Here is a 25,106-nt window from a genome sequence, read left to right as displayed (position 1 = left end):
AGCCTTTAGATTGCAAGACAAGAAGTCTGTACTTGAGAGGAAGGGGAAGGCAGAACACAGCAGAGCAGCACAAGAGGGAAGCTCTCCTGAGTGTTTTCAATGGATATTAGAGAAGTGTAAAGAGATCCGATGAGCCCAGAGAGGGAGAATTTGCTATAGTCATTCTGAGTGTTTAGCTGGGAATATAAAGTGTGACTGGAAAGAAACCACCAAGATTCAGATACTGATTAAATGCCCAGACCAAGAGGAGAAAGTTGTGGTCAAAGGCACTGGCTTGCTGCTTGTTGGGCCAGTATGATAAGGAAGATGGAGTTATTTGTTGTCAAGTGAAGGCTTGTGGGGAAGAACTAAGAGCTCTGTTTTTATGTTTTAGCATTTTCCCTCAGATATCAGTAAATTGAGTTCTTAGTTTGGACAAGAAATAGAGGGGAACTGACCAAACTGCAGCATGTGCAGATAACACTGTTAATATCCAACTGTGCATATAAATCAATAGGACTGATGCAGCTGAGATGTCTGCCATCCTCCCAGTAGAATCAGCCGTAGGGTACAAATCACGGCCAGACTAAATCGATCGGTTTTCCAGGAGCCAACAATGCTTCTACCTAATTCTTCACTGCTGAAGAATCATGCCATAGGGAAGTCTCCCAGAATCCTCTCAAACAAGTTACTTCTCTACCATGCTTACAAATTCACTGAATCCAGCATTTCTTTCTTACTAAAAGACAAAAGCCTCAGTTGTTCCTTCTAAAAACAGAGCCATGGAAACTAGACTCTTACCATCACAGTGGGGGCAAATGCCCTTTAAATAGTCCAACGTCAGACCATTTATAGCTTTATTAATCCTACTCAAGATGTTCAAGCTCACCAACTTCATGCTGGACCTGGAATTCCGCTGCAGCAGCAAAATTTGCAACAGCTGAGCCAGCAGTGTGCCCAGGTGGCCAAGAAGGCCAACAGCATCCTGGCTTGTATGAGGAATAGTGCAGCCAGCAGGACCAGGGGGGTGATTGTCCCCCTGTACTCTACTCTGGTGAGTCTCCACCTCGAGTACTGTGCTCAGTTTTGGGCCCCTCACTACAAGAAGGACATCGAGGTGCTTGAGCAAGTCCAGAGAAGGGCAACGAAGCTGGTGAAGGGCCTGGAACACAAGTCCTGTGAGGAGCGGCTGAGGGAACTGGGGTTGTTTGGTCTGGAGAAGAGGAGGCTCAGGGGAGACCTCATTGCTCTCTACACCTACCTGAAAGGAAGGTGTGGGGAGCTGGGGGTCGGCCTCTTCTCACAGGTAACTAGTGATAGGACTAGAGGGAGGTTCAGGTTGGAAATGAGGAGACATTTCTTCTCAGAAAGACCAGTCAGGCATTGGGACAGGTTGCCCAGGGAGGTGGTGAAGTCACCGTCCCTGGGGGGGTTCAAGGAAAGGCTGGACCTGGTGCTTAGGGACATGGTTCGGTGGGTGACATTGGTGGTAGGGGGGTGGTTGGAGCAGATGATGGTGGAGGTGTTTTCCAGCCTCAGTGACTGTGGTGCCGTGACCCGCACGGAGGCCGGAGGTGAGAGCCCAGCTCCCAGGAGAGCCACGAACTGTTTACATTGGCCATTTTCAGAGGGGTACGAGGGCGCTGCAGCCTGACGGGCCGGGCTGCCCCGCGGTGTTCTGGTGGCGGGCGGCGAGGAGGAGGGGCCGGGGGCGGTGCGTGGTGCGCGCCCCCGCGGGCGCGGGCACAGGCACGGGCACGGGCACAGGCAAGGGCACGCAGGTGCCGCCCTCGCCCCGCCCCCCCGTGCGCGGCCCCGCAGCCCCTCACAGCCCGGGGGCGGCTCCCGGGCCGTGCTCGGCCGCCATTGGGCGAGCCGCGCCCGCCTCCAGCCGCTCTCGCCCGCGGCTATTGGCGGGGAGGGAGCAGCGGGCGGGCGCTCAGGAGGCGGTGCTCACCGCCCATTGGCAGGGCAGCGAGGGGGGTGGGAGCCTCGAGGCCTCTTTCCGTCGCTCATTGGACGGAGGCGAGGAAGGAGGCGGGCTCCAGAGCCGCTCCGCCTATGGGCGGGGCTCCCCGCCCGCGCTCCCCATTCGCTGAGAAATCGTCCGCGGGTTCCCATTGGCGGCGGAGCGCCGGGCGCTCGGGGCGCTTCCTGCTTCCGGCCGGCGGGGCGGCAGAGGGGAGCCGGGGCGGCGGAGGGGGAAGGCGCGCTGCGGGCGGGGCCGGGGCCGCGGCCTGCTCCGTGCCCGCCGGGCGGCCGTCCCGTGCCGTCGCCCCGCGCCTGCTGGGGGCTCGCCGGGCTCGGGGCGGCGGCAGGTGGGTGCGGCCGGGGGGGAGGCTCAGGGCAGCGCGGCCGCGTCGCCTCCTGCTTCGGCGCGGTGCGGGCCCGAGGAAGGCTGCGCCAGCAGCGAGCTGCTGCTCGGCCCGGGGGGGCGCGGGTCGCGGCTCGCGGGTGACGAGTTGTTGTCAGCTCGAGTGGTGCTGGGGGAGTGGCGTGGTTGTTAGGGTTAGGGAGCCCCAGCAGACGGAGCCCGACAGGTCGCGGTGGCTCTTCCCTGCGCGCCGTTTACGCAGGAGTTGCGGCGAGGATTGATTAGGGGCCTGGTAAATCGTTATGTGCTGACTGGCTGCGCAGTGCCTGCAGCTCACACCAGCGTTCAGCCTGCTGGGCTCTGCTGCGGCTGAATCGATGCTAATTAACACGTTCAGCAGCCAAAGTCCTTGCAGTCCCGAGGCAAAACTCAGAAAAGAATCCCAGAGAGTCCTCGTGACTTGTCCTTGAGTAAAAAAGCTAGGATTTGGTGTCTCGTGGGAGCTGTGAAGTGTTTCTAGACTTCTACTTCTCCTTTTCACAGTCAGGATTGAGGAAGTAGCCAATAATTGACTCTGTGACCCTGCAGTTAGTTTGCAGGGGGATGAAATGGTTAATCCCCTGTGTTCTTTGCGGTATGTGCCCAGGATGTCATCACCTCGCCACACCTCTGCTGTGCTGGTGGTCTTCATGGCACTTGCTGTTGGTGTGGGGGCTGAACCATTGAAAGAGCAGAGCTGCGATGTGGTCGGTGATGAGAGCAGTGAGTCACAAATGGAAAAAGCCCTGCTGAAGAAACTGGAACCCCTGAGCCAAATGAGGTACAGTGCGGGCACGTGTCAGCTTGCTGTGGGCCTTGGGGTTGCGCGGTGCCTGTGTTAAGGTCAGGAGGAGGGAAGAGTCTGGGGTTGGACTTCAGGACGGGCTCTGTCATTAGCATGGGCTGTGACTGGCTTCCCAGGTCTTGAGTGTCAACTGCTTTGAGCCCTACTCTTTGTGATTCGGTGGGCAGTCTGTTCCGTCCTCTCTCTGCTGCAGGTTTAACGCGACTGTGGAGATAGGCGCAGCAGAAAACTACACCTACCAGTTCAGGGTGTGCAGGGAGGTCGACAGCAGCTCACATGATTTTGCTGGCCTAGTACAAAGGGACAGAAGGACTGGAAAGACTACAGTAATAGGAAGAATCAATGAAACCCAGGTCTTCAATGGAAGTAAGACTACATGCAGTATCTCTTACTTGGTATCTTTCTTTTGCCTGCTGGTCTGGATTTGCAGCCTATATTCTATTTCTCTTGGCAGGTGACTGGATCATGCTGATTTATAAGGGGGGTGATTCATACGGTAGGCACTGCAGCGGTGAGAAGAGAAGAGCTGTGATAATGATTTCTTGCAAGCGGGGAGTTACAGCGGTGAGTGACGGCATGAGGTGGGAGAGGAGCAGGAGGCTCTCAGACAGTCTTTATAAGCAGAAGGGCCGTGAGAAGGCAGTGAGGTTTTCCTCTGTTCTCTGGTGGCTGTTGCACTAACAGTGATAAAACTGCTTTCTGGTAAAGTTCAGCATGCCTGGGCGTATTTTCATGTGACTTGACTTCTCCCAAATTGCAGAGTTCGTTCAGCATTGTTTCGGAAGAGCGTGAAAAGGAGCAGGACTGTTTCTACCTCTTTGAGATGGACAGCAGCGTGGCTTGTCCAGCTGAGGATTCCCACCTCAGCGTTGGCTCCATTCTACTAATCACGTGAGTCACTGGAAGAGCTGTTCGTGTTTGGGCCATAATCTCCAAGGCCATTTAGAAAAGCAGCAAGTGTTATGCTAGACCAGAACGTTGTAATATACCTACCCACAGCTACTGTTAAATGTGACTGTGCCTCTGAGCTTTGTAGATGAGCTCTAGCTTAAGGCGTGATGCTGCAGAGCTGCTCTGTTCCCTGCAGATGTCCCCCTTCATAGTTTACAGCTCAGTGCACCGAAACATGGGAGGCGTGACTTCCTGGAATGGTACAGCAGCTCTTTGCCAAAGCTAGAAATTCAGACTAGGAGTCTTGACTCTTCATTTTCTGTGTTTGTGCTTTGGGGCGCTACTTCATGTAATGATCCTGAAAGATACTTACTACCAGATCAATATTTTGGAGACCTTTTCTAGTGTGGTCTTGCTAAATAGATCACTTCTTAAGTGGTGCTCAGCTGCTTCCTCCAGTACCAACCTGAGACAGGTAACTGGCTTGGAATAAGTTGTTTCTAGGATTTTCTTAGCTCTGATTTTTTTTTTTTTATTCTGCCCTCCAGATTTGCTTCGGTAATTGCAGTCTACATTGTTGGTGGGTTCCTCTTCCAGCGCCTTGTAGTGGGAGCGAAGGGCATGGAGCAGTTTCCTCACTTTGCCTTCTGGCAAGATCTGGGCAATTTGGTGGCGGTGAGTGAAAATCTCTGTCTGTATATTTGCAGTCTAGGCCTGTGTGTTAGGATAAGAGAGAATGGTAAAATGGTAGCTTCCTTGTCTTCGTGGACTGTGTTTCTTGGGTAGACCTGCTGCAGTGTACCCTGTGGCAGAAGGAGAGGTTATTTTTTTTTTTTGGAGTGGGGAGGGGGAAGATGGAGGGCATTACTGACCTTGAATCCTTGCTGAGGCTGGATCCCTGCTGCTCATTATGGTTAATGGTTTTCAGGTAGGAATGTTAAGCTGGGAACTGTGAAATGCTCATGTCTGATTATGTGAAACCCTTCTTTGGTCACCTTAGGCAGTGCTGCTTATCCTCCGTGCGTGTCTCAGTGTTGCTGCATGCTATTAATTGGTTCCATGTCCTACTCCAGATTTAACGAACTGTCAGGATTGTCTAGGATATTTGCATGTATGTTCCTCTTACCCAGACAGTGTTTTGTGGACCTGCCCCCGATAGCACTGGGGTGGGTGTAGTCCCATAGCAAGCCAGAAGCTGCTGTGCCGCGGATGCCGAGCCTGCACACAGTCTGATTCCAGTGCGATAACCTGTGCTTACAGGACGGCTGCGACTTTGTCTGTCGATCGAAGCCCCGAAATGCACCAGCTGCGTACCGGGGTGTGGGCGATGACCAGCTGGGTGAGGAGTCAGAAGAACGGGACGACCACTTGCTACCAATGTGATGGGCTTTCCACACCGAACTCTTTTCTCCCCAGTGCTTGTTTAATCGGATGCTTCCCAGCCAGTTCTTCTCTCACTTCTGATGTTCTTTCTACGATTTGCTTTTGCTGTCTCTGGTGTGTCAAATATCTTGGATGCCTCTGGGTGTGAACAGCACTGGTCCCTGATCATGTGTCTTATGAATGTAATGCTGTTTTTCTTCAAAAATGCAGCAGAGCTGGTGGGGGGCAAGTGCTGAGCGCTGAGAAGACTCAGGAATAAAAGATTAGTCAAGAGGGAAAAAAAGAGCCATGGATAGGTGTAGAAAGGGAAGGGAGGCAGTGGGTTAAAACAGCTGAGGCTGTAGGGGAGGGGGCCTTTTTCTTTTTTCCTTCTAGGGTTTACAGGATCTGTTAGACACTGGATTTTTTTTTCCTTGAATGCATTTTCAGCTTTTGTAGCTTCTGCACTGTTACACGCAGTTTCTGTCAGCATAACCTGCACAAAGTGTTCTATGCCGGACTTCTTGAGGATGGAAGAGGCATTAGCACCCCTGCAGTCCTTTTTCCTAATGGAAATACGTTGAAAAGTACGTGCCCATTTCTTACAATAGATATCAAGGGATGCATATGCCATCCTCTCAAACCAGAGAAGGACAGCGTTTTAAAAAAAAAATATATAGGAATCCAATACAGTCTCAAGACTTTCCCGTTCAGCTGAAATATTGTCTTCTCTATCACTGAGAATCAAAAGGTAATGATGCCCTGCTAAGTAAAAGGGGCATTTGCTGAGAGTGAAATTCTCATCAAGGGAAAATGAGAAGGTTAGAGGTAGCTGCCACTTGAGTTCTGTTACAAGTCCGTCTGAGGTTAACTGCCCCCATAGCTCAGTTACTGTCAGAACTTTCTTACGCACTACAGTTCCTTGTTTGGCAAAGGGCTTTCCTGTGAAGCTATCAAAACTTATAAAGGAACCACGGAAGCCAAGGGTAAAATTACTAACACGCTCAAAACTGTGTTCAGGGACTCCTGTGCTTACAGCATCAGCTTTGGATAAACCCTTGTCCCCTTAAGCGTGGTCCAAACCAGTCTAAAGATATTTGCCCTGTGCAAATGGTACTAGTGTGCTGCTGCTGGCTGGGAGTGAGAGAGAACCTTCCCCTTGGGCGCTAGTGAGAAGTAGGTACAGCTAAGTTGTAAGACTTAATGGGAGCCTTTAGGAACTTGGCACCTGGTTCCTAATTGCCTTCTATGTGAGGAGCTAGACTTTACACAATCCTATTCTGCCATATTGTAGGTTGGCAGAGAACCATCTTCAGTCTTGAGGGTGGAGACTGTGAATGAGCAAGCCACTTCTGCTTTTAGCACAGACAAGGTTTGTATATTTGTGTACTGCCAAAGCAGACTGAGCAGTGGCAGGTGGGGCAAAAGAGGCGCCCTGCTTTCTTGCTGGGTTGAGTGGACAAAAAATTCCTGCTTTCTTTGATTTTTGTTACGGTCTCAATCTGTCTCATAACATTGAAAAAATAGGAAGTCACTAAGCCTGTTGTTACTGTTTTTCATGGTGGTGTGTAAGGTATTTTTTTTGTACAAAACACAACTTTCAAAAATAAAATGACCAAAAAAACCTGCTGGAGTGTTACGCTGATAACAGCTTTCTTTAGTAGCAGACCAGCTTTGTTAACTAAGGGTGAAGGGTCTTCAGTATGTGCTGTCTTGTGCCCCGACTGTCTCCTCATGTTAGTATGTGGTCTTACAGGGCAGGATATGCACACCTTTCAAACTGAAACTTTAAAAGCTCATGGAGTTACAGAGGAGAAAAATTCCCTATATTTTTCTGAAACTGTAGCAATCAGGTTTTTGAAGTTGTTCTTCTCAATTATCTGATACAAAAGTTACACAGCAGCCAGACTTGTAAAGCCTGAACAAGCATTTTTTTTATTAAGAACACTGAACATGAAATAATGTGAAATGTTTCCATTTCACTGAAATAAATCCAGTCCTCAAAGGCAGCTAGTAATATACATGACTGCCTGCCCTGCTGAGGGTTAAACTAAACATGAGTTTTGTCATGCTCAGCCTGCTCATAAAATGGTTTGTGGCAGCCTTCCTTTACTGTTAGAAGTTCTAAACTGCCCCCTGTCAGTGCGTGCACACCATCCCCCCCTATGTTTAGGCTGAAAAGTGTTATCAGGCAGCTTCCTTTGGGCCTGCATTAATTAAAGAAATCTCAGAAGTTGCTGCCACATTGTAGCATCTTCTAAGCACTTCCCCCTCTTTTTTCTGATGAGTCAATAGAGAGCCCATTCCAAAGATCTCATGTTTTCTTACTTAGGCCCTTAGGCCTTCTCCCATGCAATTACAGCTCTCCTACAATAGTACGTGGGTTTCGGACAGAACATTCTTGCATTTCACTTAAATAGGCATATGAAACTTCTGAAAATAGAAAAGTTTTTTTTTTTAAATCTTGCTTTCAGGTATTTGGCTGTAAGGGACACTTACATCTTCATGCTTTGTGTAGTTTCAGGTTTTTTTTCCATTTTTAAAGCAGAGGTGCTTGAAGAAAACAACTGCCCACATTTTTGCCTTTGCCGAAGTGCCACAAAACTTCTGGATTTGGTCCTTAAAACCTATGGGAGCTGAGTAGCAGGGGCTTAGCCTGTAACATAATTGTACCCCTTAGAAAGAAGTATTAAAGGATCATAATTCAGTTGTTGGAGTGTTTTTGTTTTTTATACTGAGGAAGAGAAGTATTTGTTTTACATCATCACCAAAGAAAGTCTGAGGCAGGTGATACAATCCTGCCAGCTTAAACTTTGTCCCATAAGCTCTCCTGAGGATAATAAAGACAGACACAAAAATAATACAAACAGGTAAGAGAACAATCCCCACCCCCACCCCACCAAACAAATGAACAAAAAAAGCAAACAAAAAAAATAGCTGATTTATGAAGAGCCTTGGTGCTTCTTGAGACTGCTTTGGATCTGTAAATTATACCCTTGCACTCGCATACTGGGGAGATACACCAAGTGGTATAGGGTTTCCTAATGTAAGACAACCCCCCACTCTCTGATTTCCCCATCACCTTGTTATAAGTACTCAGGATAAACGCTCCTCTGACAGTTTCAACGAGGAGCATCTGGAGTGAATAGCTGCCAAAACGCTTAGTCTTTGATCTGAATCTCTACAGGAGACAGTAAAGCTAAGGCAGCTCCTATTGCCATGTGCCTTCAAGTTTGGTATGCATGCTGGAATGGCTATTAAACCCAGTTCATGAACAGCCTAGGTTATTTATTTTTTTTAAAAGTGTAACAGAAGCAGCCTCTTTTGCTCTAGTTCTTTTTTGTCCACATCTGTCACTTGGAATTTACTAATTCACTTCCTAAATGCCTCAAGCACAGCTGCCCCCAATATCCAGACAGGACAGGGTCTTCCTATGCTTCAAGTTCTGACACAAGACTCAAATAAGATCCAACAAACCTGCTGTAGCAAAAAGGGACAAGGGCCCCTTTCAGAAGTCTGCTAAAACAGAAGTCTCCTTCCCTTCCTTTTTGTGGTAAATGGGAGAGGCATATTCAAAACCAGGAAGAAGGAAAGTTTCAAAGGCCCCAGGTGGGAGTTTCCTTCCCCCTTGTAGCACCATTAAAAGACCAAAACATGGGCTTGTACATGGCAGTTTCAGTCAAATTCCTTCTCATTCTTCTTGAATGCAAGACCACAAGGGATTGTCCCATTCTTCCCTGCCCCAGCAGGATGCTCCAAATCTGGCAGCTGCTCTGGGTGTCAGAGCTGAAGTGCATCTACTGCCATGAGCTGTTAGGTCTCCTTGAGGACGTTGATCTTGGCACAAATCTTGAGAGCTGGTCCCAGCTTGATGTTCATGGCACTCATGAGGTGTTCCTCCTTCAAAAGCAACAGGGCCTGGCCATCTATTTCCTGTGATCGAAACTCCTCAGCAATCTCCTGGCACCCTGTGAAACCAAGAAAACGGCACTAAGAAACAGATGGGCACTCCTGTCATTCCCACTCTTTATAGACCTCTGGCAGGTACGGAAAGTAAGCTAGGGATCTAACCAATCCCCCCTCCCCACACAGGCTGTTTGAGGAGTACAACTCACCCATTTGCATGACCTACTCCAGTTCAGAAACACATACAGAGTACGGTAAGTGCACCAGGTACCACTCTCAAAAGATTTCCCCATGCTACTGGATCAGAGGACCGCAGGAACGGAGTATAACTTCACCTTGCAATGATGCAATGAACTCGTACACTTCCTCCACGCTCCAACGACTGGGATTGCTGGACAGGAAGACGGGGTTGATGCCATGTAGATCTGGGGTAGGTGGGGCCATACTAGAGTTTGTCAGGTCCCTCTCTCCATGGCTGGCCCGTACTGACAGGGGTCCTGGAGATGTAGGGGACAGAGCCTCATCATAGCTGGAGTTATCGGAACCTCGACTTGAGTCCTCCTGACCCTATAAGCCCACAGGAAAGAAAAAGTGAGATTTTATTTTATTTTTATTTTTTAAATCAGTTACCAAGTTCAAAACCAGACACTGGTAACAGTAGAAGTCCCAACAGTCTGGGACAATTTCCTCAGGCTGTTAGTCCAGGGGCAGCTGTCACAAGAGTTCACTGAAGGGAGGCGAAAGTAAAATCTCACCTCCCTTCCTCTTCCTTCTCCCCATCCTCCCCTAGTCCATTCCTCTTCCTCATGTCAGCTCTGGAGCTCTTTCAATCCTTCTATAATCTGATTCAAATAATTAATCTGAAAAAAAGCTAACCGTACAGGAAAAGTGGATTGTTTTCTAGCAAGCCTGGCAGCTGATCACACTCACTCAGATGTCTGTGACATGCTGGAGTGAATACAGAGTAAACAAATACAAATGTTAATCTACTTTTTGCAGTGGATGAGCAACCAGAACAGCTTACTGTGCCTTGTGTAACAACTGTGTCGATGTGCACTGGTCATGTACTGTACAACTACATACACTCTGGGAACCTGGTACCTCCAACAGTGACAATTTTTATGCTGAAATCTGCCTTGACAGGGGCAGGCAGGACTATGGCCTTACCCTGTGACGCTTGCCCTGGATCTTTGTTCGAGCAATTTCAGAGCTGCTGCGTCGTGACCCCCGTCGGCGCACACGAGCATAGTTAGCTTCCTGGAATTCTTTCATCTTCTTTCTCTGCAACCGAAACTGATGGCTGCAGCTGACATTGTACCTCAAATAAGTAGAAGCAGAGCAGCAATTAGGAAGACAGCAATTAACTGAACGTACTGTTTCTCCTTTCTCTAGATGTGGATGAAACTTCTCTTTACCATCAAATTCTGTTCTTCCTCCTTCTAAGAATTCCCCCTGGAAGGAACCAGTCCAGACTTCTCACAAGCAATATTTGGACACCAGAGTCTTGATCTAACATCTGAAGGGTCAATTAAGTCATTCCCCTAAGGGAAAAAAGACCCACAACAAGCACTCTGCTATCAACAGGAGGCAGCAATGACTAGTGTAATTTCTCCACAGGATTTTCGCCCCCCAGCGCTCCCTTGTGTCTTTACTACCAACGGAGCAGACAGCTACCAGTAAGCGTTCATTTATTCAGTAAAATGTACCTCTCATAGAGGTTCTTTGGAGCCCAAGAACTTCCCTCTTCCCATCTCACTTCCTGAGCAAGTATGAAATCCTGTTTACACTCAATACCATATCCACTTCCTCTAGATCTAGAAGCATTCACAAATCATGAAGAGGTCCAGTACTAAAGGATCTCTGCGGTCAATGCATCCCATGTAGGGAGAATCAGATGTACTCAAGTACTGTACACTATCTGGAGAAGGGACACGTGCCCAGTTCCCAAGAATGTAGAGTCAGAAGAGGATGATGTCTTGCTATTACCTTTTAGCACAGGTCATGGAACAAAACCTCTTGGAGCCACGGAACTGGGTGGCTGGGGCATACTTCCCACAGTATTCACACTTCAGCAAGTTTGCCTTCTTATCAAGCTCTAGTGAGATACAGAGATATACACCATTTGATGATTTGAGCTGAAACAAATCACACGTAATGATTCCTCATTGCACTACTCTTCCTTTGAGCAGACAGATTCCAAACACTTTTGTCTTTTGAAACTACTAAACAATTAGCAGGGGGAAGAAGCTGGTAGAGGAGAGGCAGAAGCGCCACTAATTAGGACCCCAGGATGTTGAACAGAGTAGTGTATTTCTCCTTGTCCCTTTTGCTGAACAAGAAGTAGCATATCCCTCTTATCCTACAAGGCTGTGGAGGAGTCTCCATCTGCACTCTCTGCTGTGTCCATACATCCTTCATAGTCATTACAGGTACAGTTCAGATTCTGCTTACTAACATAGGGTGTGTTAGATTGTATGAACAACAACAAAAAAAGTAATGTCTTCTGACACTTGAGAAAAGAAGATCCTAGGTCTGTAGCCTGAGACTCCAAGGTGTTAGCAGGACAGAAAGGGATATGAGTCCATAATGTATAAAGTAGATAATAAAGTACCAGCAGAAACTTTCAGTACCACTAGCGAGGTACCCCAGTGCTGAAACTCACCCATAGAAGCACTGTCCCCTCCTGGAGAATTGCTGGACAGGTTTTCACTCTGGCCAGAAGGAGCCCCTCCCTGCAGTGGTTTCTCAGATTCTTTCAGCAGCTGAGAACCCACCTAGCCAGGAAGAGAGAGAATTTGGCCCATCAGTAAAGGAGCTCTGTGCCCACCACTCTCCTCTGAAGCATATGCCACTCACTCCTTACTATAACTCAAAATAATCCCTTCGCAAACTAAGGAAGGAGAGATGCTGAACAAAGTTACTCTTTCCTTATTCACAGATGTGGCAGTTCATTCAAAGATCACCAAGTACTGTCTGCTTTGAATATCCTGCAATTCCATGTGACTATATTTCCCCTTATTTGCTTTAACTTCACCTTCTCCTTACTCAAAATGCAGTGCATGTTTCCCTCAGTAGAAATCAGACGGAAGAACCTTCTTATAATTCCTGCATAAATTATTGCTTTGGGGACTATTGGAGAAAACAGTTCCCATCACATTTGCCAGTTCACAATTCCCATCTCGCTCCAACCTGTCGTCTTTAATACCAACTCCTGATGCTTTGCTTCGTGCGCGAAACCAGTTTCCTTTGCCTGCCTCTCACTTCTGTGTTTTGAGCTAAAAAAAGCTTACTTGGAACACAGGGAAATAAAGTCCTGTCCAAAGATGGGTGCCCACCACCTTTCCAAGAGACAGCACTACCTCCTTTCCCCACAGCAGTGAATCCTTACCGGAAAGGGTTCTGCTCCTTCCTGGATGACAAAGCCCTCAATGATGTGTGTGAGGATCTGGGGCTTAACAATGGCTTGTGGGGGTTTGGAGTCTCCCATCTGACGCGACACCATTGCTAGGTTTGGGGTGGGTGCAGAGGTGGGGGTGACTGATGCTCCTTCACTTGAGGTGGTGTTTGGGGTTGCAGTGACAGCAGGATCGGATTTATCTGGAATGTTAACAGCACCAAAGTCACTGTTACTATTGCTCCGCTTACTTCAAGTGGAACTTGAGATCAGATCATTATTACAGAAAAACCAGAGCTCTCCTTTTGTACCTCACCTCCAAGGCCATTCTTCTCCTCCATGTTTTTGGGGCTGTCTGTCACAGGTGAAGACCTGGCAGGCAGGAGTGCATTGACACTGGCCGATTCCTCCTTCTCCTCCTCTGACTCTGCCTTGCGTTTTACTGCTAGGGTCTGAGACTTGCCCTGAATGACAGAGGCACATGTAAGCAGAGAGAAGAACCCCAAAGCAGAGAACAACACAGATCGAAGGCAACAAGATACATCCTGCTCCACCATACTTCATCTCCAGACTGGCTCCCACTCCTGGAAATGCATCCAGCTCCCATCTTTGTTTAGGAGCATTTACCTAGCAGGGAGCTAAACCTTCGTAAGACACACTATCAGACTACTGACCAGGACGTAGCATCCTAGTTGATATACTGATACCTTGATATAATACCAAGACACCATGCAAACCTCAAGGGATTATTCCAGGAAGAAATGGAATGGCATTCACCCAGCAGTTTCCGAACAGGCTTTTGGCTAGATCAAATCAGTTCCAATGAAGAAACAGAGTCAAAACAGTAGGGGAAATATGCTGGATGAGAGCAGAATTGTCCCTCAGCTGTAAAAATCAAACAAATCCTGTGACAGCTCCCTGAAGAAGCAGCCAGAGTTTAGAAACAAACTGGCACACTCTGCCCTTGACTACACAAGCGAAAACCCAATCAAATTAACAGTCTGAGCAACTTACTACAGATATCTGAGCTGAAAAAGTGTCAGTGTCCCAGGGAGTTAGGCAGGCCCTGGTTGGCCAATTTAGAGCAGCATGAGAGGCCTAGGGAACATAAGCCATCTTTGTCTACCTCTGCATAGTCTGTTTCTAGGGAATCCTCTCAGGCATAGAGCCAGCTCTACCTCAGTGGCTGATAACCACGCACCAAGGGGTCTCTGACCTGGAGGTATCTGCACCTAATGGGGAGAGGGGAGTTCAGTCTTCACAGCCCAGTCAGCTGCTTTCTCTCTTCTGAGAGACAAAGAGGCCAGCTGTCGTTAAATGGGATATTTAGTACGTGATGTGGACACCTACTCCATTTGAATCGGGCTCCAAGTCTCACCAGTTTGTTTCATGCAAGCCTCTGAATGATGATGTGAAAGAAAACTGTTTGTAGTCAGTAACCCCAAGGGTTGGACTGGAATCAGCATTTTTCAGAGGAAAAGCCTCCATATCCCTTTATCCAAACCTCTTATTCCTCCCATCCCACCGACCCAGGGCTGGAATGCAATTAGTGTCCTAGGACTGAACAAAGAGAATCCATATGGTATTCCCCTTCTTGATGGTATCACTTACTGGCAGCTGGACAGACTGCATGTAGAATGCTGCTGGCATCTGAGCCACGACTGGAGAGGTGGCTGGGCTCTTCACCATGTGGGTTGTGCCTTGAACTTGTGCCAAATTCACCCCTGTGGTGAGAGGGGGAGCTTCCTGTGAGGATGCTGGAGCTGAAGAGGATGGGGAAGCAGCATGGCCTTGGGAAACAGGCTGGACCACAGCTGGCATTCCCCGGGAAGTCGTCACCGCTGCAGCAATCTGAGCTAAACCCAGCGCTTGGGCTTGGCCTGAGCCCTGCTGCCGAGTACCCACCACCTGCACAGGAATGTGTGGTGGAGGCTGCTGTGCTGCTGACATTTTGGCAGGCCCAAGCTGCGGTGGTTTGATGGGAGTGACCATAGACTTTGACTGAATTGGAACAGGTGATTTGGTGGTTGGCTGGCAAGGACTGTCCTGCTGGAGCTGAACAGGCTGTGTCTGGGACTGCAACATCGGTTGCACCACAAGGGTCTGGGCCTGCTGCTGGTTTTGAGGCGGAGCCTGCTGCTGCGGAGGTTGAGCTTGTTGCTGCTGTTGGGTCAGAGATGGTGACTGCTGCTGTTGCTGCTGCTGGGACAGCTGGAGATGGGTGGCTGTGTGGAGGAGCTGGGACTGGCGGTGCTGGAACTGCTGCTGGTGATGAATGGCAATCTGCTGCTGAATCACCACCTGCTTCTGCAGGTGAATCTGCTGCTGCTGCTGGATCAAGGAGTGTGGCTGAATCTGTGTATACGTGGCTATACAAACACAGAACCAGAGAAAGGGAGAGCACAAAGGTTAGCAACAGCACAGCTGGGAACAAAAAAAAAAGGCAAGCAGCCACCACACTGGTTTGAATTGTTATGTTCAAAAACGACTGACAGCTAACTGGCAGAGGACAGAGGGAACTGAATGGGCTGGGATGAAGTTCTGTCATTAGTAGAGCAGGATAAGCCCTAGAGAACAGCTTCCAGGAGCATGGGGACTGGGAGGCTTGTTGGGAAACCTCTCACCACTGGGCTTTAAATGGCACTCTTTCAAAAGCTCAACTGGTTCAAAGAGAAGGAACAGGGCACCACTTACCTGAGCTGATCAGTGTTTGGCTGGGTGCTGGTGTAGCTGTCCGCGTCAGGTTCATGCCCACAGTTTGCTGTCCACCACTGTCCGTTTCACCCTTCTTTGTGGCTGCATTCTCTGTCTCTGTTTGGCTTCCCTGGCTGATAGTCACTGCCTGGGCAGCTGCTACTGGTAATGGTTGAACCACCCCTGTGCCTTTCCTTTGGCAACTGCCAGCGGCACCTGCCGAGGCTGTCTGGCTCAATCCTGTTGAGGTCTGGCTCCCACTACTTGCCACCACACCCCCAGAGACACCATTGCTGCCTGCTGCCCCCTGACTCAAGTTGAGGGACTGGCCTGTGCTGCTAGAAGATGCCTGAGCCACTGCCAAGGTCTGGCCTGTACTTGTGGCCTGTGGTAGGCACGAAGCCTGGGAGTTTCCTGGTAGAGCTGCCTTCTGAGCAGAGCTTTGGAGCTGGGCATTAGTGGATGAGGTCTGCTGGCTCCTCACAGCCAAGTTCTGCACCTAGAAACACACATACAGAACACAGTCCATTTGCTTTATGCATGTTACTTCCTGGAAGTTGGAGAGAGGTATAGAACGAGAGAATGCATAAGCAATATTCTCTGCTGGGATGCAGGCCAAGTCAGTGCTTTAAGTCTAACATGGGGAACTGGCTAATACCGTAGGGCAAGGCTCAGGTGCAACCCTCACCAGAAAATACATTAATCTGTTCTGCCTTCTGCCCCATCTCTGATGGAAGTTAAAGATCTCGTGGCACTTTCTGAACAGCACTTGAGGAAAATACCATTCTTTCTGAGGCATGGGACAGCCTCCAGACCTGTCTGCCTTGTCCTTGCATTGCTAGGATCCACTTTAGCATGGCTGTAAAAGTACTGAGATAGCCCTTTAAAGACCAGCAATTCCTTTACAATTTTTGTGCCACCTGCCTGCTCTATCTGTACAGTGCTTTCCATTCAGGAGGCCTGCAGCCTTGCTGATTTCACCAGTTCCTCTGCATTTCAGTGCTACCATCCTCAGTATTTAATCCCCCTCCAAGTGCAGCATTATCTTTGAGTTTGATTGTGGCTAACTTTGCCTCAAAGAAAGTGCTCCAGAAAAAAAAAAAAAAATGAAGTAACTGGAAATCCCAAGAAAGACTAAGTTAGGACCAGGAAAACGGGAAGCCACGGCTGCTCTCTGACCCAGAGAACGATTTACAGCTGAGTGCAGGAGCTAAGACCTTGTGGCCTGTTCAGTCATTGGCATTTTTACAACAAACCACCCAGGTTAAGGAATACTATTGCTGACAAAGACTCTTCATTGCAGAGTGAAAGTCTCGCTGAAAAATGGACATAGAACTCAACAGTTCTTTTCACACAAGGACAACTAAAAAGCTGTGAAAACATGATTGATCCAGCCCGTGTCTCATCCCAGAAATTTTAATCAGAAATGAATCTACTCTCTGGAGGCAAAAAGCAAACACTGGGAAATGATGGCAAGAGAAAGCAATATCTCTTGCCTGCAATAGTTATAGGGACACAGAGTGGAGATAAAATAGAGTGAATCTTCTGTACAGGCATAGGTGGCTGGAGACAAAGACCAGAGTGCAGGTTGTGTACAGGGGAAGGGAAGGACTCTGGGAGGGGGTGTCACTGACCTGGTCTGTGTCTGCATGGACCCCGGGAGACTGGGTGGGTGGTACCTCCTGCTGGACAGCAGCCACGGCCCCATTAGGCATCAGGATGAGTTGGGAGGCAAGAGGCACATTGCGGCCCAAGGTCCGGTTTACCTGCAACAGGTTCCCCAGCTGTGGCTGTTGGGGATGGGTCAGGTGATGTGGAATGAAAGGAACAGAGGGGAAGAGAGAAAGAAAGACAGCGAACCACAAGCAGATTACAAAGCAACACGAGGCTGCAATGTTGTACATGGCATCCCCCCCCCACCCTTCCCCACGCTGCACTGTAACATAACCCTCAAGAGCAGGAAACAGTTTCCTTATGGAAACAAGCAGTCTTCTGTTAAATATGGGCCTGGGGCAACTCCCACAAGCCGCCCAGGACCAGCTAAAATACTTGGGTATAACTTAATTTTGAGATGTATATTCAGGACTGGTTGAGAAACAGTGATAAAAGACATACACCCAAGACCAGGGCTGTTTGAAGAGGGGATTACAAACTGTACCTAAAGCCAAATGAGACACAACATATTTTTCAAGTAGGTGACCAAACTCCAGATAGATTATAGTCAAGTCTAATGTTTTCCATATAGCAGCACTTCATACTAATCAAAAGGATGAGATATTTGTTCCTGTTGATTTACGTTCCTAGACTTAACGTCCCTGTGTGCAGTGACTGAAGGGAGTAATTTACCATATATCTGTTCCAGCAATCAACAAGAAGAGCAGCTTTATTTCTGCGACTTCTACTCAAGTCTAGGATATATATTTCACATTTATGCTCTACTGAGAAGTGCCATGGGATCTTTAACATCTATGCAGAGCAGAGACAAACAGAGTTCTTAAGAATTTCAGTACACAACACAAAGCTAATTAACCCTCAAAAGCTGAGCCCAAAGTCAAATGCGGTTTCAGGGATAAGTGCTTCCTCATCTGAATTTAAAACGTATCATATCATTCTTAGAGTTGGAGTTAGCCCTGAGGAGCTGGTAGTCCCAAACAGTGAAACACTGGAGTGTCTGGAAAGTGGGGTTTATGGTCAGGACACATTTTGTGTACTTATCTCTTACCCGGAGGTACATCTGGGCCTGTGACTGGTTGAGAGGTGGTGAGGTGGTATTCCCAAGGAGCACAGACTGCGTCAGAGTTGTGGCACTGGGGGAACTCACACTCTGTGAGCGACTAATCAGCTGAGCAGCTGACGTGGTGGCTAGGTTGATCTTAAAACAGAAAAAAGACACAAATCATATAAGAAGAGATGGGGACAAAGAAAGAAGTAAAGTTTCACTTACTGGGGTACAGCCAGAACAAGTATTTCACAGTTTTTTCCTGTATCCCACAGGGGACCAAGAAGAAAGAAGGCAATTCTTGCCTTAAGAGGCTATGTGACCTAAACTAGCCAAAATCCTGGATGCTAACCTCATTTGTACTATGAGCCTGAGTATCACTGCTACTTTGCAACTTCAGTAAGGGATCCAAAAGAGAATTAAAAATACATTTTCTCCAGCCTCTCAGGTAAAGGGGGGAAAAAAACATAACGTAATCTGCCTTACCAACTCATCTATACTCTTTGAACAAATCCCAGTTCCCCAGTACCCACTATAAAATCATACTTCCCCTCATTCAACAAGCTACCTCTACTCTATCCAAGAAAAAAAAGAACATTCCCTTCCAAGCTGCTCACAACTCCTTCTTCTTAGAAATCCTGATCTTCTCCTAAACTAAGAAAACATATCCCCAAAGCCTCAGGAAAAAAATATTAGTGTCTACCTTTCCAGCTAAGAAGCCTATCCCACTCAGAAACCTTTTCAGGGCTCCTCAACCCCTACCAATAATGACAGCACCCCAAATCCTCAAAGTTGTCTGTATCTTGTGGATTGCCAGCATTCCTAGAAGCTGTGTTTCCCTGGCTGACTGCCTTCCTAAAAGACAAAGAGGAGAAAGAACAAGGGCAGAGGGGAGGAGGGTGCGGGGAAAGGCTTTGATTTGTGTAATTACTTACGGAGGCCTGGGTGGTGGTAGTCTGTTGTGGGGTGCTGGTGTTGGGGGAGCTAGCTTGTCTACTGGCTGCAATTGTAGCCTGCAAGAGAGATTGACAGAGGAATGAGTACCTGAAAAAAAACTTTTTTTTAATCCAGCCCAAATATTTGGTCTTGTAAGAATAATACATTCCATCATCAACATCTTCTCCCATTCCCAAGAACGTTGCCCCAGTTTGTCATGCTACACACTGCAACCCCTCATCCTGATGCTCCAGCCCACTCTGCTAACACCCAGACATTTCCTGAAATACTACCAATTTGCTGAGCTACTCACGCAGATTAGTAACAATGCAATGACAGTACTGCATGTAACAAATTTCAGATTACAGCACATTCAGTTGGCAGAGAAGGGAAAATACATTTTTCTTTTCTATAATGATCCCATGGCAAGTACACTGTATGTGTTTAGTTGGTTTTACAACTAAGATTCATATAATACTGGTGAGAGGATTCTATGTGCTCTGTGCTATAAAACTGCAGGTAGGGATTTGAAAACAACTAAAACCTGGACTAACAGCCAAGAAGCACAGCTACTGATGGAGATATATGTGATGTGACAGTACACTTCTGTCTATGTAACAATAATTCATCTTGGCAGAATTTATCATCAGTTCAAGTGAGGAAAGTCGATAAATTAAAAAAAAAGTTCATTTATGCAGGATACATCATCTCAAACTCAACTCAATTAAAGAAACACCCTCCTTCATGGACAAGATCTACCCCAGATCCTTCTTGCTAGTAACTGGCAAAGAAACCATGGGATAGTAAGTTTCAAGAGAAAAATTCAGAGGATACCACATGAAATTTCACACATACAAAACTACATTTATTCTCAGGGGAACAACAATCCATCGTTCACTTCAAGACACTTTTAAAGTGTTTTAAAACACTACTGCATCCACTGGTGATTTAAACACCCATCTGTTATTTAAAGGAGGTACAGTAGTTAGTCACATGCCTCCAGTGTGCAAATTCCCTTATGGGATGCTAAATTTTATCTTCCCCTTTTTTGTACCTGAAAGCTAAACAAATCTTTCCATCAAGCTTCCAGTTTACTAGATGTTTATATTACATTCAAACAGCATGTTTAGCACATTGTAAGTAGTGCAATTAGGTACCAGTTGTCTAATTGCAGATCGGGACCTCGGTGTATAAGTCAGAGTGCAAGTAGAGAATGATCCAGTTCCTCACCTTCTGCCCCTTGGCAACTCACCTGCTGGACAGCAGCCAAGCTGTGAAGCTGGGCACTGTTAAGCTGCTGCTGGAGCATAAACTGATGAAAGTACTGAGCTGCATTGGGCTGTCTCTGGAGTGCCTGAAGAGCCTAGAGAAAGAGGAAAACCCAGTTGTTAAAAAACAGTATGCCCTTGAAATGTGATCAGAGAGAAATGAAGAAATAAATCGTGGCCTTGGGACCATACCTCATCCCCACAAAAAAAAGCAGAGCCACCAGATTAGTATAACAAAACAGGTAAAGAAGCTACAAACTTGGTAACAAATCACAAGCATATTCCAGGACAGCAGGAAGCACACTTTAAAAAACAGTTCCATCTGTGCCTTGGCTTTCCTACTCCCATCCCTGCACGTCTGGATCCCTGTACTCTTCCCAGCATGCTCCCACCTTGACGCATGACAACTCCGATGAACATGAAAGGGCTCACCACCCTTCCGCTGTTGCACACTCCATCCCAGAACGTAGCAGCGTCTTACCTGTACAGCCTGTCGCTCATACAGAGACATCTGTGATATCTGAGGACGGGTGCTTCCTCCAGAACTGGAGCTCCCGCTGCTGGAGCCGGAGTTCTGCTCACTTTCAGTCTCCATGGTGACAGGATCCTGGGAGCTCAGGCTGGGATTGACTCCAGATCTAAATCGAAAGGATTGGAAACTAAGTCAGGCTAGAGAAAGAGCCAAACTGTATTTCACTGCATTACACAGCTTTTACTTGAATATCCCAGTACCAGGCTTCTTCCACAGCTATGCTACATCAAAGGGGGCTGGGGATGCTAGGAGCTGAAATAACCCAGAAATTATACTCACAGTTTAAGTCTGCTGTTACCACAGTGTGAAACGTAATACACACGTTCTCGTATTTTTATCACCATGCTACAACTGGACGCTACAGCATCCTGAGCTCTTTAACAGGCAGCAGAGTGAAGTAGCAGCTGCATCTCATCCAGACAACCATTTGGTTATAGACCCGATCACCTCTACTTCAAGGCTAGTGAACTCAGGTGAATTAACTGTACTTCCAGTCGCCCACTGTTCTTCCACAACTTCTCATCACCTCTTCCTGTAGTCTCCTGAGAGGTATATTTATTCTACAACCGCTGCCCTGCAGATACACCAACTCGGTCCTTTCTCCCAGCTTGCCCCCCAATTCTTGTTTCTTTCTTTCTCTGATCACACGCACCTCCAGCTACTCAGTGTAACTCAAATGTTAGACTAGAAGCTGGTATCTGGGGTGGCAAGTTGCTTTAAGGAAGAGTGGAGCCAGAAGCAGGGCAGATGAAGGCATCACAAGCAATACCTATGAGGGGAAACACACTAAAAAGGTCGTACAGAGCCAGAGAGATATTCCAGGGGCAGAAAGATGAGGTGCGGTGAACTGCACAACTAAGAAAGGCCTGGAGAAGGCATCCGTCAGCCAAGAGGAAGAGAAGCAAGACTGAAAAAAGTGCTTAGCAGAAAAGTAATGTATCGGGATGATCAGGGAGTCTTTGTGTAGCAAGGAGATGGGCTACACAGGGAGTAATGGTATGAGGGCTTGGAGTGAGAAAAGGAAATGTACAGAAGTGGTTAGACATGAACAGAATTCTACTGAAAAAAATGACTTTTCAGAAGGATATCATTTGCATAAGGTTTTAAAAAAAAAAAGGCTTCCGATAGTCTCTGTATCACTGATGGCCTCTCTGTTTCCAAATTACCAGCTGGCTCCCCTGAAACCAACCTGAGAGACCTCTAAACAAGACCTTTAGGCTTCCAAGATCCCGTAGCATCAGCACAGCCCCTGTACTTAGACCTTTTCAAACCCAGAGTTTTCAAGCTTCATAGCCTTCACCAAAGGCAACTTCTTCCAGGTCAGTAAACAAACAGACCAGCACAGCATAAAAGGAAGTGCAACAATATTCTCTACCAGACAAGTTTTTAAATTCCTGAATGGTGCTAACCGCAGACAACTTCGAAGTAGGACAACAGCATCAACATTAACAGCTGTGGACGGCTGATTAAATCAGGGAACCACTGTTCCAAACCTACTCCTCGCAATCTGGAAAATTCTGTCACTGACCAGCACGCAGGTGTTGCTCCGGTCCTGGCTTCCCCATGAATCTTTACACCTCTGCCCTTGAGTCCTGTTTAGGCATCTCCCTCCTAACGCAACACTAGGGTCCTGTACCTGCTCCAGCACTGACCATGGGTATCACGCAGTCACCTTTCCCTCAGCTGAAACGCGCCCTCCCAGCTGGCCACTGCTGTCTTCACCCACAGCTCTGTTATAGTTAGGAACGGTCGATCGATACGTATACCCAGAACACAACAGCTCTGCGGAAGACAGTTGCCTTAAAGATGCTCCCCAGGGGGCAGCACCAAAAAAAGTAGATGAAGCCCAGAGCAACTGAAAAGGAGAGAACACAGACATTTTCCAAGAACGGAACCGGTGTAAATAAATGAAATACTTCAAACGGGATTAAAATGCAAGTCAGGGCGAAGCTACACACATTACACCAAGTTACCTAGCAGCTCAGCTACAAGCAGGAGACAATTACCTTACTTCCAGCACTCACTAGACCCTTCCATCAGTTGATTTAACTTGTTAATTTTACAGAAATATTACCCTAAATATCATTTTCAGTCAGATCAGTGAATTGTGGGCTCAGAGGTGAGCTAATTCAAATGCCGGCCAGGTGGAAGAGAAGGCAACTCAGCAAGCTGTTTGTCCAGCTTCACATATGACCTTACTCTCAGGGTACTTGGAGGAGAAACCTGGCTTCTGAGCTGGTGCTCTGCTCCACCAGCCTGTATTTCCTCAATATACAGCAGCATCAATTCTTAAGGTTACCAACGTTTTTGAGTTTCATGTTGATCTAGAGCTTCCTAAAAACAGGAGCTAGCACAAATCCAGAACCCTACTGAAACAATGGTGCCTCTGGGATGAAAGGCATCAAAAAACGTTTAGGTGTCTCTGTAGGCAAAAGGCCTTTTGGGGACGTGGACGGAGAAGCACGCTGTCTCTTTGCAGAAGGGACAAACAAAACCCTTTCCAAACTCAAAAACGAGCAGCCAAGTTCCACTGCCACCAGGAAAGTATACTCAAGGATGCAGTTCCACATTAGTGCCAGTCCAACCCAGGCACAGGCTGTTTCCACATAAAGTAGCCCAGACTTCGCCCCCTCCAAGCACATCTTCCAGCACCCTCCTCCCCGTGTCAGTCTGGCGACCACCGAGCTGTCAGATCACTCGGTTCACTTAGCTGCTCCAGGAGATGAATGATCTACCAAAAACGTAGAAACGATGTATTTTCCAAGATAGTTAACCAACTGAGTTAACCAACTCACCTTGCCGATGTAATTGGTAGATCCCACGCAAAAAAAAAAAAAAAAAGGGCGGTAAAAACGTGGTCCTTAGAAGAAATTGTCATTCAAACAACAGCTAAGAGAGATCACGCCTAGCAGAGCGCTGCACCCTAACGGGCAGGCACGGGGGAATACAAAGACCTGCTAACACCACGGCGGGGATGGAAGGACAGCAGGGAGGAGAGGGAGCGAACCAGGCCACGGAGCGGCACGAGTGTGGGAGCAGGGGCCGGCCCGGTGCCCCAGCGGCACGGCTGATTTCCGCACAGCGCAGGGCAGGGCAGGGCAGGGCAGGGCAGGCTCAGGCACCGCGCCTCCGAGCCCCTGACCCTTCCCAGGCGCAGGAGCGGCAGGCTCGGACCAAACGCCCGAGCGGAGAGGAGGCACCAAAGTTTCACTCGCTCACCCCACGCGTCCGCGGCTCCTGCCTGCGGACTATCTCCCAACCTCACGCCCGGCTTCGCAGCTTCACCCCGGGGGAGCCAAGTTCCCAAACAAGCACGGGGTGCCCGCAAGACCCACGTTTGAAAAAAAAAAAAAACCAAAAAAAAACACCCACCCACCCACCAGGACCTCCGCACGCCCGTCCCTCCTCCACAGCCCCCCGCAGCCGCACGGCGGGGCCACGACGCCCGGCGCCAGCCACGCTGCGGCACGGCGGGGGCACGGACACCTGCTGCACGGCCCGGCACGGCACGGCCCGGCCCGGCCCGGCACGGCCCCGCCGCCCGCACAAAGCGCCGGGGAGCCCGGGAGGCGGCGGGGCGAGGCTACCCCGGTGCGGGGCAGGGCGCACAATGGCCGCCCCGCGGGCGCTGTCAGCCCCGGGCCCGGCCTCGCCTCGCCTCGCCTCCCCTCCCGCCGTCCCCGCCGCCGCCTTACCGCAGCGCCCGCCGCCGCCGCCGCCGCCCGGCACGCCCCCCCCCCCGCGCGCGGGCAGCCGGGCCGAGCCCCGCCGGGCCGGGCGGGGCGGGGAGGGGCGGGGCGGGGCGGGGCGCGGGGCCCCCTGGTGCCGGGAGGGATGGGGGGGGGGGGGGCGGGGCGTTACCTCGCCGCCGCGGCCCCGGCCCCGGCCCCGGGGGCCCTGCGCGGCCGCTGGGGGCTGGAGGGGCGGGGCGAGGCGGGAGGTGGGGAGGGGGCGGGGCTTCGTTAGGCCCCGCCCACTGCCCCTCCCCCCCTCCCCCCTCTTTTTTTTTCCTTTTTTCTTTTAAAAATTTTGGTCTTTGGGGTTCCCCCCCTCCCCCCCGCTCCGTCACTTCCGCCCTTCGGGGCGCTTCCGGGCACGTGATGGCGCTCCTCGGCGCCGCTTGCCGTTGCCATGGTGACGGCGGCCGCGGCCTGGCGGGGCCGGGGGCTCGAGGCCTGAGGCCTCGGCGCTGCTGGAGGCTGGTGGTGCTGTGTCGGCGGAGAAGCGTCTGCGCTACCACCTGGGGAAGGTGGTGATGAGCAAACGG

General features: G+C 49.0%; 2 protein-coding genes across 8 annotated transcripts; one reads left to right on the top strand and one right to left on the bottom strand.

Annotated features, from left to right (window-relative positions):
* The first annotated feature begins 2,025 nt into the window (after window positions 1–2,025).
* On the top strand, window positions 2,026–5,560 carry M6PR (mannose-6-phosphate receptor, cation dependent). The gene is made up of 7 exons (XM_083822004.1): window positions 2,026–2,297; window positions 2,940–3,113; window positions 3,331–3,503; window positions 3,592–3,701; window positions 3,898–4,028; window positions 4,577–4,703; window positions 5,289–5,560. Exons 1-7 carry the CDS (start codon window positions 2,041–2,043, stop codon window positions 5,409–5,411), a joined length of 1,095 nt encoding a protein of 364 aa, XP_083678130.1. The 5' UTR covers window positions 2,026–2,040; the 3' UTR covers window positions 5,412–5,560.
* A 206-nt stretch (window positions 5,561–5,766) lies between these two features.
* Window positions 5,767–24,777, bottom strand: PHC1 (polyhomeotic homolog 1). 7 transcript variants are annotated; one of them, XM_083821472.1, is made up of 15 exons: window positions 24,701–24,777; window positions 20,789–20,945; window positions 20,292–20,402; window positions 19,039–19,116; window positions 18,107–18,256; window positions 17,019–17,174; window positions 15,385–15,883; window positions 14,302–15,059; window positions 13,007–13,154; window positions 12,685–12,893; window positions 11,959–12,070; window positions 11,283–11,391; window positions 10,464–10,614; window positions 9,632–9,863; window positions 5,767–9,358 (listed from the first exon to the last, which is right to left on the bottom strand). In XM_083821472.1, the coding sequence occupies exons 2-15, from the start codon at window positions 20,900–20,902 to the stop codon at window positions 9,204–9,206; spliced, it is 2,982 nt and encodes a 993-aa protein (XP_083677598.1). In that variant the 5' UTR covers window positions 20,903–20,945; window positions 24,701–24,777; the 3' UTR covers window positions 5,767–9,203. The 7 variants fall into 7 exon arrangements, 6 of the variants coding, with proteins under 6 accessions (XP_083677598.1, XP_083677597.1, XP_083677599.1 ...); XM_083821471.1 differs by lacking the exon at window positions 24,701–24,777 and adding an exon at window positions 24,535–24,640; XM_083821473.1 differs by lacking the exon at window positions 24,701–24,777 and adding an exon at window positions 24,326–24,507.
* Window positions 24,778–25,106: the final 329 nt, after the last annotated feature.

This window comes from Anser anser, assembly GCF_964211835.1.
Source record: "Anser anser genome assembly, chromosome: 1".
Taxonomy (NCBI): domain Eukaryota; kingdom Metazoa; phylum Chordata; class Aves; order Anseriformes; family Anatidae; genus Anser; species Anser anser.
Note: the sequence above shows the minus strand (reverse complement) of the source record. Positions and strands in the feature narration are given on the sequence as shown.